Source organism: Wasmannia auropunctata, unplaced genomic scaffold, assembly GCF_000956235.1.
Source record: "Wasmannia auropunctata unplaced genomic scaffold, wasmannia.A_1.0 LD335888.1, whole genome shotgun sequence".
NCBI lineage: Eukaryota > Metazoa > Arthropoda > Insecta > Hymenoptera > Formicidae > Wasmannia > Wasmannia auropunctata.
Genome location: NW_012027002.1, coordinates 904,019 through 917,365, shown reverse-complemented (window position 1 = coordinate 917,365; position 13,347 = coordinate 904,019). Strand labels below are relative to the sequence as shown.

The following is a 13,347-nucleotide window of genomic DNA, read 5'->3' as shown; positions in this document are numbered from 1 at the left end:
GAGAGAGAGAGAGAGAGAGAGAGGAGTGTGCAACGGGGGTGGAAGTACCACCTCTACGCGTTTCGCAGTGGCGATGGGATACCACGCGATAACGTTTTTACCCCTTCCTCGCTGCGTCGCCGCATTCGCGAGACGGCAATCGCATAGCGCCGATGAGGCACCCTTCTCGACGACAATCCACCCCCGCGCTTTTCTAGGAAAGGTGCCGTTTGCCGATGCCATTGCTCTGCACTGGGTGAGGGTCATTACTCCGAGCAAGGCGAGCCGGTGACCTCGGCGCCAACGCCCGCGATCGATCCAACCAACCCCCGTCGGACAGACGGGGGTGCAATGCACCCGACGTGCGCTGCCGCCTTTTGCGTTAACTCGTCTTATAAGTACGCTCGTGGGGTAACTAGGAGCACCTAGCGTTCACCTTGAGTAACTACAAGAAAAGTGGCTCGAAAGATTATCATTCGATATTCTTCAACTTCTGATAATAAATATAATTAATTATCACTCGTCGTTTAACCGGCATCGAAAATAATGCAAATGCAGTTTCGCTTATAGACAGATAATCAAGATTTATTACACACTGTTTCATAATTTCTTTTTATCTTTAGTTTCGAGCTTTCTTGCTAAAATTAGAAATGGAAGGAAACGTGAACGGATAGAAAAATATTATTGTTGAATTAAAGAAAATATTATTGTAAAGTCGTCTGCCCCGGAAAGAGAATCGGAAGATTCCAGATTCGAACCCTGCAGAACCCTGAAGTAATATTTTTCGCAATAAGTTCTTCGCAATTTTAAGAAGCTTATTAGCAACATTAGTATTAAACTGAAGATTCATTTAATTGTGATCTTACTTTCCAACTTAAATTTATGATTGTATTGCAAATTTGACTAGTAATTCGACGCGCAGTTTAAATAACTGAAAGATATATTTAGAATTCACATATAAATATTAGGCACCAAGATCCAATTCCAATCGTTAAAGGCTTTTTTCTATTTAATTGTGTTATTCACTTAGCGATCTGGTTCAACTTATTATAGAAAAAATATTATTACTTCTTCGTAAATATATAATGTAACGCGTTAGAATATATAATGCATGTTATCAAACGTTGTAAAACGTTTTGTAATAAAGAAAGGCTTGATTTTTTTTCGATGCTTTCAAATGAAAGTGAAAGATTGTCACGGCCATATCGTTACATCTTGTTGCGTAAAATCGCTCGTGTAAAAAGTTTCGCGTTACGCTGTGCGTGTCGCGTTCTCGTCTTACGAACCCTGGCAGATGCATCCTGGCAAAGTTCCGTAAACGCATCTATACAAGTTGGGCCGATGCATGAGTTGCATAAATGCTGTAGACCGTACCAGCAGAAAGCGCCTACAGGGTTATAGAAATTTGTTGTGCCCGTATTCTTGTAAAACACTGAATTCTTGTGAGAGGATTATGCTAGTATTGATTGTAGGGAGTATTGAAAAATGAAAGATCAGTCATACGTATCGAATTTATTGTTAGAAAATGAACTCCCAGGAGACATAAAGTCCAAAATCAAGACATAAAACATCTTTCAGACATCTTTCAGCCTTTTAAAAGGAAAGATATTTTTAAGACATATCTTTTAGACGTCTTACGTTCTGATTTTGGACTTTTTATGTTGTCTGAGTTCTTGATTTTATTATTTTGGCTTCAAGTTGACAAAGGAAACTCGTATCACATTTCTGTATATCACTAATTTTCTGAGATTTCAGTTTCTGGGATTTCAAGATAATAATTCTTGTGGAGATAAACGAGTGGCGTGGGAACGAAGGGTTGTTTGTTTAGTAGCGACAGACCTAAAAAGTCTGGATGGAGAGGGAAAAACGGTTCATAAGCTCACTCACTTTTATAACTTCTTCACTTAAATATAACTTAACGCATACAAAATGCAATTAAGTTAGATTTTTAAAAGAAAAGCTATGAGGATTAAACTAACTGCATCTTTTCTCATACTAGTTGCACACATTAACTGACCGTTAAAAATTTCTAGCGCATTCAAGATACATTTGACTTATAAAATGTTCAGATCCTTGAAATTACAACATAGTTTTTGAATTATGTGATAGAAGGAAGAAAAAGAAGAGACGTCCAAATTATTTTTCGGAGGCGAAGAGATATATAATTCAGAAAAGATATCGTAGAGAGATGATTTTTAAAAACAGGAGAATAATTAGTTTAAAAAAAGGAAATGATTTTTTTTTGTTCGCTAGGTTCTTTTTGTCGTTTCACTTATTGCCACGTGTATGTACATCCTTTCGTGCCACCCATCACGCACGTGCGCACAAGATTCTCTTATCGATATCCGGTGTAATCAATCTCGTACGACGCACGTCGCGACTTTGTGAACGGCATATCTCAACTGTTGCAGGAAAAAAGATACGGTAAATAACATATTTATCTCAAGACTTATTCTGTCATTAAGCTCTGAAAAATTTAGTACTGGAAGTCATTAGACTTTTGTCGGATTTACGATAATGAATCGCGATCGTCATATTAATAAAACATTACTAGCTCATAAACTTTTTATATGACTGAACGTAAACGTTAGGCAATCGCGTCTGGCATATGTGGGACGACATCGTCACTTTTGAGACAGCTGATCCTTCAAGCATGTTATTTCCGAAACGTTTGGCTGTCTGAAGTTTGTCAACCTCTTACCTGATTCACGAAATTCGGGAAAAGGGTTCGAACAGATGCAAATCTCTCAATAGAGATTTAATCCTCGGCATACTTGCATCGGATCTCCGTCCAGCTGCCAAATTCATGCGTGAAAGATGTTCCGTCATCCTGACGAGAATTTACGCAAATATCCATCGCAACCATAGACTACCGAGAATTAGTCATCGATTTTGAAAGGGTTGACAGAATGCAGCTGCCCCTGATGTAACTTCCTACTTCGTGCGCGTATACATATTTCCAAAAATAGGATCATACTATAGTACCGGAAGTGGTAGAATAATACTTTGGAAATGGCATAAACATCTGTCTGATACATTTTCAGTTATTCTATCTATGATATACTATTCTTCTGAATTATACTAAAGCTATCAATTACCACCAATTAGAAGAAAAAAAAGAGAGAGAGAGAGAGAAAGAAAGAGTAAAACATTCTGCCGACGGCAAAATGAAATATGAAGGAAGTCGATCTTCAAACAGCAGCGTTTTCAGCAATTAATTGGACATGAGATCATGCGAGAGGCCCGTGCTGCACCAGTTAAGGGTTAATAATGCAATTTTTAGAGCCTCGGCAGATCTCAAAGAGCATTGGCCGTCGTAAGAGGCCACGGCGGTGCATCGGCCTGCATATCAGCAGCCAACGGCGGTGTACTAGTGCGGTTATACGTTGTCGGTGTGGCTGACAGAGCGGTGCACGATGCAATCTGCGCCTCTCCTCTCTCAGGCCTGTCTCTCCCTCTCTGCGCCCGTCCTCCAGGCCCGTCTCGTCCTCCTCTCGCCCTCGTCGTCGTCGTCATCGTCGCGCCGCCTGTGCAAGGGCTGCGAACGATATACGCGAGGAGGGCGGTGGGATCGTCGCTGGGTGAGAGTTAGAGGAGGAGGGGAGGGAGGGAGGGAGAGGGGAAGGGGGTGGGCGAAGGGTGGAGGGACTCTCAAGGTCCGCGTCGTGCATTGATCCTGCTCGGTCACGGACCCGACTTCTCTCTTCTCCCTGTCTCTCGACGACTATTTCCTCCTCTCTCCGTCTACTTCCCCATTTGTGTCCTCTTTCTCCCTCTTTCGCCCTCATCTCTTTCCCTCTCGCATTTATTCCTTCTCTCTCTCTCTCTTTCGCTCTTTCTTTCCTTCCTTCCTTGCACCCCGATCATCACCGAACCCTTTCCAAGAGAATACGGTCTGACTGGAGGGCTCCGCTTTCGAGCCTGAAGATCTTTGTTTTCGGCTCTTGTATCCGAACTTTCCACCTATTCGAATAAAGTTCTCAGGTTTCCAGCAAAATGTTCTACGGGCTGAATATAATGCCTGATAAACAAAACTTTGCTTCCTGATTGATATGGTTTCAGTTAAATTAGTAAATACGTTGTTTTCTTTCATTAAAAATACTAATCCTCGAAAAAATTTGGAATATTAAAGCTGTTATAAAGGTGATTTTATAAAGATACATTATATTGCAAAAAATTGACGTTATCTATATTTATATTTTAATCGTGCTTTTATAATTTTATTTTTTATTTGGTTTTCTATCGCATAACACAAGATAAGCTCGAAAGTCGTAAATTGAGTTAAAATTACTTGATGCATTATAATGGCTGCGATCGCTTGCTGTCAAGCTGAACATTACATGTCGAGGTGTGCAAAAAGAATTGCACGAGACAAGAACGCGATTATGTCCGAAAGAGTCCTGTTGCGATAACTACGCGGGTAAACGAACCCGGTTCTTCTTACGTTCTCATTTCGCTTTATCTGTGTATAGGGTGATCGAGAAGTCACGCTATCAAGTAATGTCTAACGTTAAGATGTGCATGGTGATATTATTGAAACAACCTATTAACTGACATGACATATATAAAATAACATAAAATAAATATATATACATATATATAATTAAAAATATATTTAGATGCCTGTATACTATATAATTTTTTAAGTTATTATATACAATACTTTGCGAAAATACGCGCTAAAAAAGAGAAATTTGATATCTAAAAATGTTAATTTTTTTGCTCCTATTATGTTCAATTTAAATCGTGAAAATAATAAACTATATTTTATCGATATGATTTTGAAAACTGATAAACATGATATATAAAAAAGAAAGCCAATGAAAAGATGTATATAGAATCTGCGATTCAAATACTATAAACTATCAATCGTAAAATATATTGAAAATAATAAGTTAATTCTTATTGTAAAAAATTATACTTTTAATTCTATTCTATTTTAACACATTTCTACATAAATTTTTATTTAAATCCTGAATTCTAGTAAGAATTGAGCATAACAATATCAAATATATATGTTTAACTCACAGATTTCTATAAAAATCTGTGGTTCAACTTGAGATTTCTTTATTTGAATGTGACTCGAAGAAAGATTCGAGATTTCGCGAGATGTTCAAGGTTATACGAACCCGAGGGATAGTTACCAAGGAAACGATTGTATTTATCGGTCCCGACCTTGGCCACGCTCGCGCAACCACCCCCGTCGACCAAAGAAGGAGGTAGATCATCCCTTGTCGGTTAGTCTCCCTTCTTTGGTTAGGCAGCTAGAGCATCTTTCCTTACAAAAAAATTGCCTCTTCTCCGTGGAGGGCTGATCTTGTCGTGCGATAATGCGATTAAGACCAGATTAATAATTCGTGGATAGCGAATACGTGGATGGCAAAGAATAAAAGAAGGCGTCGAAATTGATTATCCACCGTTTGACACAGGCGGAAGAAGTGAAGAATTGAGCCAACGATTTATCCAATTTTTTTATAACTTTTGTAGAAAATATGTTCGTTTCATTTTGTGCTTCATTCTTTTTCCTTTCGATTTGCCCTTGAATAACTCATTCATCTGTTTTTGAACTTGTTTTTTGAAGCTGACTGGATTTATTTCAAATATGAAATATTGGCACTCTTTCGAGTCACTATAAATCATAAGCGTACTGAGTTTTTGCTGTATAAGAGTTGAAAAGAAAATACCGTTATAACTGCGGCTAAAATCGGCTTTACTGCTGTTATGCAACTACGAACGTGAAAAAGGCTCAAATCTTTCATTTAGCTGAAAATTTTATGTTGCGTTAAATTTGACGAAAAAATTCAAGGGTATTTGATTTATGAGCAGATTCAATTGAAGACAGTACAAGGATGTATTTTATGTTAATAAAAGCTAGTCTGTAACAGAAGCGTTAACCCTTTTCTTAACGCCGAAGTTAAACCTTTTGCAGTATCTCGTTTATCACATTGAATTTGAAAAAATTTTTCTAATGAAAATAGTATCTATCTACAATGAATAAATTCCTTTTTCACCTGCTGAATTTCGGCAATGCAACAAAAAATATTGGGTATTATTAAACGCAATTCTATTCTATTTACTTAATAAAGGTAAATCTGGAGCAGACCTCTTATTCATTGTATGTACGCAACCCCGGAATTCAATGAGCAGTACGAAGCACAAAATGTATTTGTACGCGATCACGATCAATGTGAAAAGGGTTCCGAATTTACGAAATAAAACGTTTTGAAAGGGTACAAAAGTGGTTTACCTGAATCTTCGGCAGCTGAATCTTACATCGGAGTACTCTCGCACATCCTCCTCGGATAAAACCAACGAAACCTTCATAGATCTTCCCGTTCTTTTCTCTTTTCCGGAAAAGAGGAAATACGAAAGGGGTTATAGGTCTATTTTAGGGTAACAATACAGAGGCTAACCGTCATTGAGACGTCCTAAGTTCATACTTCTATCCCCACCTTCATTGATCGCGTGAAATTCGATACGTTCAACGCTCAAGAGGATTTTTTGTCGATTTTACTCCTTTACTAGATCAACCTGCGATTTGATCGAAAATTGAAAAGCTCGATATTTTCAATCATTCGAAGCAAAAAATATTTAGCTATACAATTTGTATTAAATTAAAAATATTATAAAAACAAATTCATATTAAAAATAGAACTATAAAAATAGAAACTCCAATGTTCTACAGAAATCTGCAGAATAATAGAATCACCAATGTTTTATAAAAATCTGTTTTTGGTTCCTATAGTATTCATTGCGATATCATCGGAAGGCCGAATTCTTTCAAAGTGAGCTCGTGAACTAGAGCCAATATTTCGTAGTGAATCGAGGTCAGTACTGTTCTCCGTAATAAATTAGATGGCCGTAAAACAATAATGTTTATGCCTCGAATCATTGGACCCTTCTTAAAACTGATTTATGAAAATGAGTAATTTACGAGCGTGCCGTGAAATACAACAGCTGTTTATATAGTTATCTATTACTTTCTTTCAACAAAAGCTGAATAATTTTTTATTCGATAATTCTTTAAAATCGATATTACAAACAAAAAAATATTAAAAAATATTAAAAAATGATATGTCGATATTGTCGATATTATTAATACTGTCAACATTGTCAATATTAAAATTTGGATCGAGGCGAATAATAATAGTCTTTGATACACGAGACAAAGGTAGAAAAAGAAAGAGAAAAATACGGAGAAAACGATGGACGAAAGGAAGGACGAAATGCCGAGAACGGAGTGACAGGACGAGCGGGGGAGGTATAAGGCGAGCTGCAAAAGTGCAACGCTCGAGCAAGGTTCGCGCGATGCCACTGACCCATTAATACATATAGAGCCTGACTGTGTACATCGCAATTTGCATCACTATTTAAATTGCTAAGACTCTTTGTGACGGTATAATACGATGACGGTTTTGGTAACGCAATATGCATATTTATATATATATATATATATATATATTGGATTTCTTTTGTCACCTCTGCACCATTTGTTTTATTATTGTCCATCTTCGGTTTATTAATTCAAATAGCAACAAGTGCCTTAGTGATCAAGTGTTGTATACGAATATTTGCATTCGTGTTTAATTGTAAATATTTCCGATATCTAATTTAGATTAGAATTGCTCTATTTGTAGAAAAAAAAAAGTTGAAATTGATCGATTGCAACGAGTCGGCACTTTCGCGATTATTCGTGATTGAGAAAACGAACTTGGATTTGTCCTCGATCGCTCGCGTTGGCGTCTAGTGCGGTAACAGTCGATCGGGCAGGCAGTTGCAAAAAGTATAAGCGAGAAAGGGGGAGAGGTAACAGAGAAAGGGGAAGGAGAAGGCGAACGATAGAAGGCTGCACGAGTCGTTGAAGGTCCTCGACCTACGCTGTTAAGGACAGAGACCCCATCTAGGGACGCGAGATGCCCTTTTACTTGCTCTCTACTTTCGCATACAGTTTTGCGAAATTTCATTAATTTATAATAAACTCGTAATTTTTTTTTTTTATAAAAGCCTTCCGATTTATGATTTCTATCGCGATATAATAATTTATCACACAATTCAAAGATTCAAAATGTAAAATTAATTTTGTATATGATGCCATCATTTTTCTACGCGGCAAATTATATGTTAAATTTTTTTAATCACATATATTTTGTATAATTTCGGATCTGGGTTCGATAGAAAACAAACATTTTTTGTTACTCTCTACTAATTTGCGTCTGATCGATGCATCATCATTATTGTGCTAAAAGCTTGTAATACTGCAGTAGCGACGTTTACTATCAGGAGACTCAAAAGGGTTAAAACGAATCGATCACTCGACGAAGGTACCGTAGGGTCTTCGACCTCTTGTCGTGCGGTGAAGGTCCGCGGATAACCTACTCCTTGGTTACTGCACTCGATGTCGGTGACCGGGACGTCGATCCCTCAGAGAAGGCGAAAGACCTTCGTGGACTACTTGGGACCGCGAAATAGAAGACTACGACATTCGCGCGATAATGTAAAAAAAAAGAGGACACGTGGCTGGCCTGCGGCACTTTCGAGCTCAAATTGATGATTTGTGCCCAAATTCGCGGAAGATGTAGGTCTTACTAAAAGCATTCCTGGATTTGGACGAAAGTAATTGACTCTTTTTGTACTTACTTGATTATTTGAATTCTGTATTAATGAGAATTATTTGTCACAAAAAATAATTTATTATCCAAAGGGTATAAATTTCATATTAATAAATTTCATTATTTTTCTCTCCCTAAAAAAAAAAAGTATTTTACGAATCCATAGATCCTTAATTATATAAAGAATAAAAGAATGTCTGTTCTTCACTTCCAATATTTCTATAATAGATGGCGAATTTAAAGAAAAAAAAATGATCGTGAATTTGGTATATTCGTCTATGGTATGCCCTTCGATTCTCATTCAAGGTCCACAACGGGGGTGCAGTGAACATCGGCTCTTCGGGGTTTCCATAGCGACCGCCACTAAACTACCCTTGCAACGCCCACCCGAGGGCTGCGTTTCTACTTTCCACCCTCTGTCTCGACCGATCAAGAGCTATCGCGCTTGCAGTGGTTCTGAAAGAAAGCGATATAGATCTCGTAACGAGAATGTTGCCTTCATTAAAATTGAGGAATAATTGCTATTAACATCAGAGTTTAAAATCCTATTTATGGAAATATCATTAATTTTCTACTTCCATTCATTAAAAAAAAAATTAGTTGCATAAAAAAATTATTCGAAATATGACTCATATAAGTCATATAGTTAAATAAATATATTATATAATATATATACATAAATTTATAAAATAATAGATATATATATTTCTACACATAGTTCTAGATTTATTTTTAGATTAAGGAGACATATATATTTCGGTACTAGCAGATAAGATATTGTGTCTGCTATATGATTTCTCGAATACACTTTATTATTTACAATTTTGATTTTAAGATGTTGAAAATCATGGGGTAAAAGTGGAGACGGAAATGTCAGTCAATCCAATATTCCTATATGCCAGCCTGAATGTTGCACTTTATCGATTGGACGGTAGACGTGCGTTGCTATGACTACGCGAATACACCGTAAAACTACCTTCGGCTCTTGCAACATTCGCCCTTGTGTGGTATGTACGTGGCTTTTATAGGGCAGTTTACGATGCACCCCCGTATACTTGCGTCGCGCGACTGCACTGGCAGGATGAAAGGCTTGGCAATGAACAAAGACGTGGGTGCAGACGTACGTTGACTTCAGGCGGAAGAACCTCATCAAACCCTGTAATCAACCCCTTCTGTTTTAATGTCACTTCGAAGTAATGCACCCCACATATATATGTACGCGCGCGAGTGTTATTTCTCAAATACATATATATATACATATACATATATATACATATATATATATATATATATATATATATGTAATACATAAATTAAAAAAAAATATCTATGCTTATACATGTATATCCCCTTTATGTAACATTGATTTTTTTTTTTAAATTGCGGCCTTGTTGGCACTACCATGACTTTCATTTTTATAAAGATAAAGTTAAAAAGATAAGAAAGTAAAGTAGTTCGTTGAATGATGTCAGCATTTTTTTACAAGGCATAATTTTAGTAAGAAATATAATCAGTTGCACAATCATAATTAATTAATTCGAATGAACAGTTTGACACGAAAGATCACGATTAATTTGGAAAATTATTCGTCCCAATTTCCAAAGTTCTTCACTACCCAGACGAGGTGACGCAATCTCTTTCTCTCCCCCGGGCTCGCGGTCCCTCACGACGCTGCTGTGCGAAGCAAGGGTCGGTTGACTCTCGTCGCTATCCCTAAAGCATCTTGGAACAAAGACGATTCCTAATTCGATCGTGATGCTTTGTTCGTTCCACTTAGAGACACATGCGACTTTATTCGTTTTGAATTTTCCATCCTCTCGTCGCTCGCCATATTATCATCGTACCTCACTCAACGTTATATAATATAACGTCATCAATAAACATTTTTATTTCAAATTGCAATTTTTTTTGGCAAAAATTTAATGAGCGATTTATTATAATTTTTATAATGCGTTTTTTCTAAATGTCTACTAGAATCTTTAAATATGTAATACACAATATCTAAAGATATACGACTTACCATATATACTGAAAACTCTACATAAAACTATTCAAGAATAATAACTATTCCTCATAAATAAGTAAAGCGAATAAAATAAACCACGAAGGTCGATATGTTCGGTATATTGGCGTTAAAATAAAAATGAGAGTTTCTTCCGATATTATGACGGTGTTTGGTACGCATTATCGCCATATGACGAGTTTTCGCCGATTGGCAAAGATACCGGAAGAGAGGGCATCGGGATTCCGGGGCTGATTGCGCGGGACAAGGTCGTCGTTACCCTGACAACGGTATAGTCGGCGCGGCACGTGCTGCCTTGGTTCCTCATCGTCTACTGACCCCAAAATGTGCGCGCGACGATCACTTTGGACGTACTCGTGGGATTTGGGTTACTGTCACGGGTTAGATAGGAAGTGGCGGAGAGATAAAATATCGAGAATATTGAGTCGATTCTCTCGTCCTTCGGATTTATTGATATTGTCATGCGACGCGACAGCAATTTGTAATATTGCGCCGGAAGTACGGCGAGATCTAGCCCCGTTTGTGGTAATCATAAGATATTAATTTATATACACTCAACTAAATGAAAATCAAAAAAAGATAGGTTTAAGAAAGGGATTCATGTTCATTTCGCTGAAGGTCGATAGAATAACGGCCCCTGTAATCGATCAAACGGTTCTAAAGAAAAATATAGCTGAGTAACTCTCCTAATGTTATGTGTACATATATAATTTGTCCTACTTTCCGTACTTTCAAATAATAAAAAAAAAATCTTTCCTTTCAATATAATGCAGTCTATATAAATATAGTTAGTACTATATTGAAAAATGAGAAAAATATAAGAAAATAATACATATGATGAAAATCTGGGAAGAAAATCTAAAATCTGGTCAAGAAACGTATCGAGAGAGGAAAATAAAACAAAGACTGTCTTCGCTAAAGGAGAACGAAATCTGCATTGTTGAGTGGAATGCGAAGTGAAAACGCTCTATCCCTCTCCCTCCCCTCCTACTCTCCCTGCCTCGGTGATGGGAGGCTCGTGGGGTTGCAGTCAATTTCTTTCTTTGTCTTCGGCTCCACGTGTCACGCAATATTTCGGTCGTAGGGCAGCGACGTTTCGCGGACAAAGAGCTCGGTCCTCGTTGATGTATAGCCGTTCGGAAGCCCGGAATCCGGCGAGCTCGGTGAAGGCTAAATGGGGTGAAGGTCTCCGGGGTTCGAAATCGTGCCGGGACTTTAGGGGCGGTTAGTGGAGAGGAAGATCGAACTTGGCCGAGAAGGGTCGGGGGTGGCGACAGCGCGTCCTCGAACTCTAAGCTTCAAGCTCGCAGCTCGTTTCCGGATCCTACATCTATTTATACGAAAAACGCTAAACGTATAGTCCCCTGTATTTCCGACTTTGCTTTCTCACCACGTATCATACCCGCATGACGTTCGACTCTCATAGGGAGATTCAATTTACATACATATAATAATAATAATAATATATTTTAAAAAATAGATATTTTTTTGTGTGATAGATAAATATTAAAATAAATTTAAAATATATAGATTGAATGTAAAATTTATGGATCTCGAAAGCAAACGGTATGTCTTCTCAGAAAAAAACAACAGTTCGTTTGATCCTATTTTCAGCATCAAAGTATTAAATTACGGTCAAAGAATGACTTGCTGATTGCGAACACTGATTCCATAGTGCGAATCAGGCTTTATGAAGATATCCCTAACCTACAGCAAGCAGTATCATAGTGTCAATCACATGCAGATACACGTTCCCCCTTTTGTAGCATCCAACGCTTGTGACAAGATGGTAGCGCGTTGCATCGCTTCGGCAATGTATTTGTAGGAAACTATACATATAGATACATCCCCTCTCCCTGCCTCTCCCTGTCGTAGTTATCCGCCCTCCTGTCATTCCCACTTTTGCCCTCTCGTGCTTTACGCGCGGACACACGCTCGCGACTGCAAGTATGTAAACTCAAGGGACGCTCGGGTCAATAACCCTTTACCGCAATGGTAGAAATATTACATTCCTTGCGATATTAGTCATAATTGAAGTATCTCGATCTATAAAATAATAAAGCGTGTATCTTTATACGATCAATAAAGCTATAACATAATTTTTATATGTAATTTTCTTTTGTTTCAGGTAAGTTCATGATGACTATTTTGGTGCCTGTATCCATATTGTCGAGCATAAACGTAAGTTCTTATATAATAATTATCTATAGTAAACATTAATCACATTATAGTGATAATAATGTTATATGTATACATATGTCTATGTTTTGAGTTTTGACATTTGTAATCCGCATTCGATCAATGGAATAAAGTTGAGCGATGTTAAAAAATAAATCGACAATACAAATAACCGATTTGAAAACCTATATACAATGATTTTTGATTAATAATACATTTTTTATTTTATACAACGCATCGATAATAATAATCGGATATATTGTCGCACGGACATTTGCATTTTATATACTTGTATTAGCTTTCATTTAATTTGTTGTCAAAAATCATTGTTGCATGTAAAGCTATCTCGCGTTTATTTGCATTCATACTAAAAAGAAAAACAAACATCGGTGAACCACGTGGCCGCTTATGTGCGCGTCGCGTACACGTGAAACCTGTTGCTGCGTTGCTGAAATGAACAACGTTTAAATAGTAGTGTATACGCTGAAAAGCAGATGTCGCTCAGCGATACGATGCTAGCAGACTCTATCGGGAGTATTGTAAAGCAGAGTGATCTGG

At 37.4% G+C, this 13,347-nt stretch overlaps 1 protein-coding gene across 1 annotated transcript in view; it reads left to right on the top strand.

Annotated features, from left to right (window-relative positions):
- LOC105455629 (pistil-specific extensin-like protein) overlaps positions 1–13,035 on the top strand; it is a 19,308-nt gene extending 6,273 nt beyond the window's left edge. Inside the window, exon 2 of the mRNA XM_011699093.1 lies at positions 12,740–13,035. Coding sequence (XP_011697395.1) covers positions 12,740–12,831 — 92 coding nt within the window. The 3' untranslated portion in view covers positions 12,832–13,035. The remainder of the gene's footprint in view (positions 1–12,739) is intronic.
- Positions 13,036–13,347: the final 312 nt, after the last annotated feature.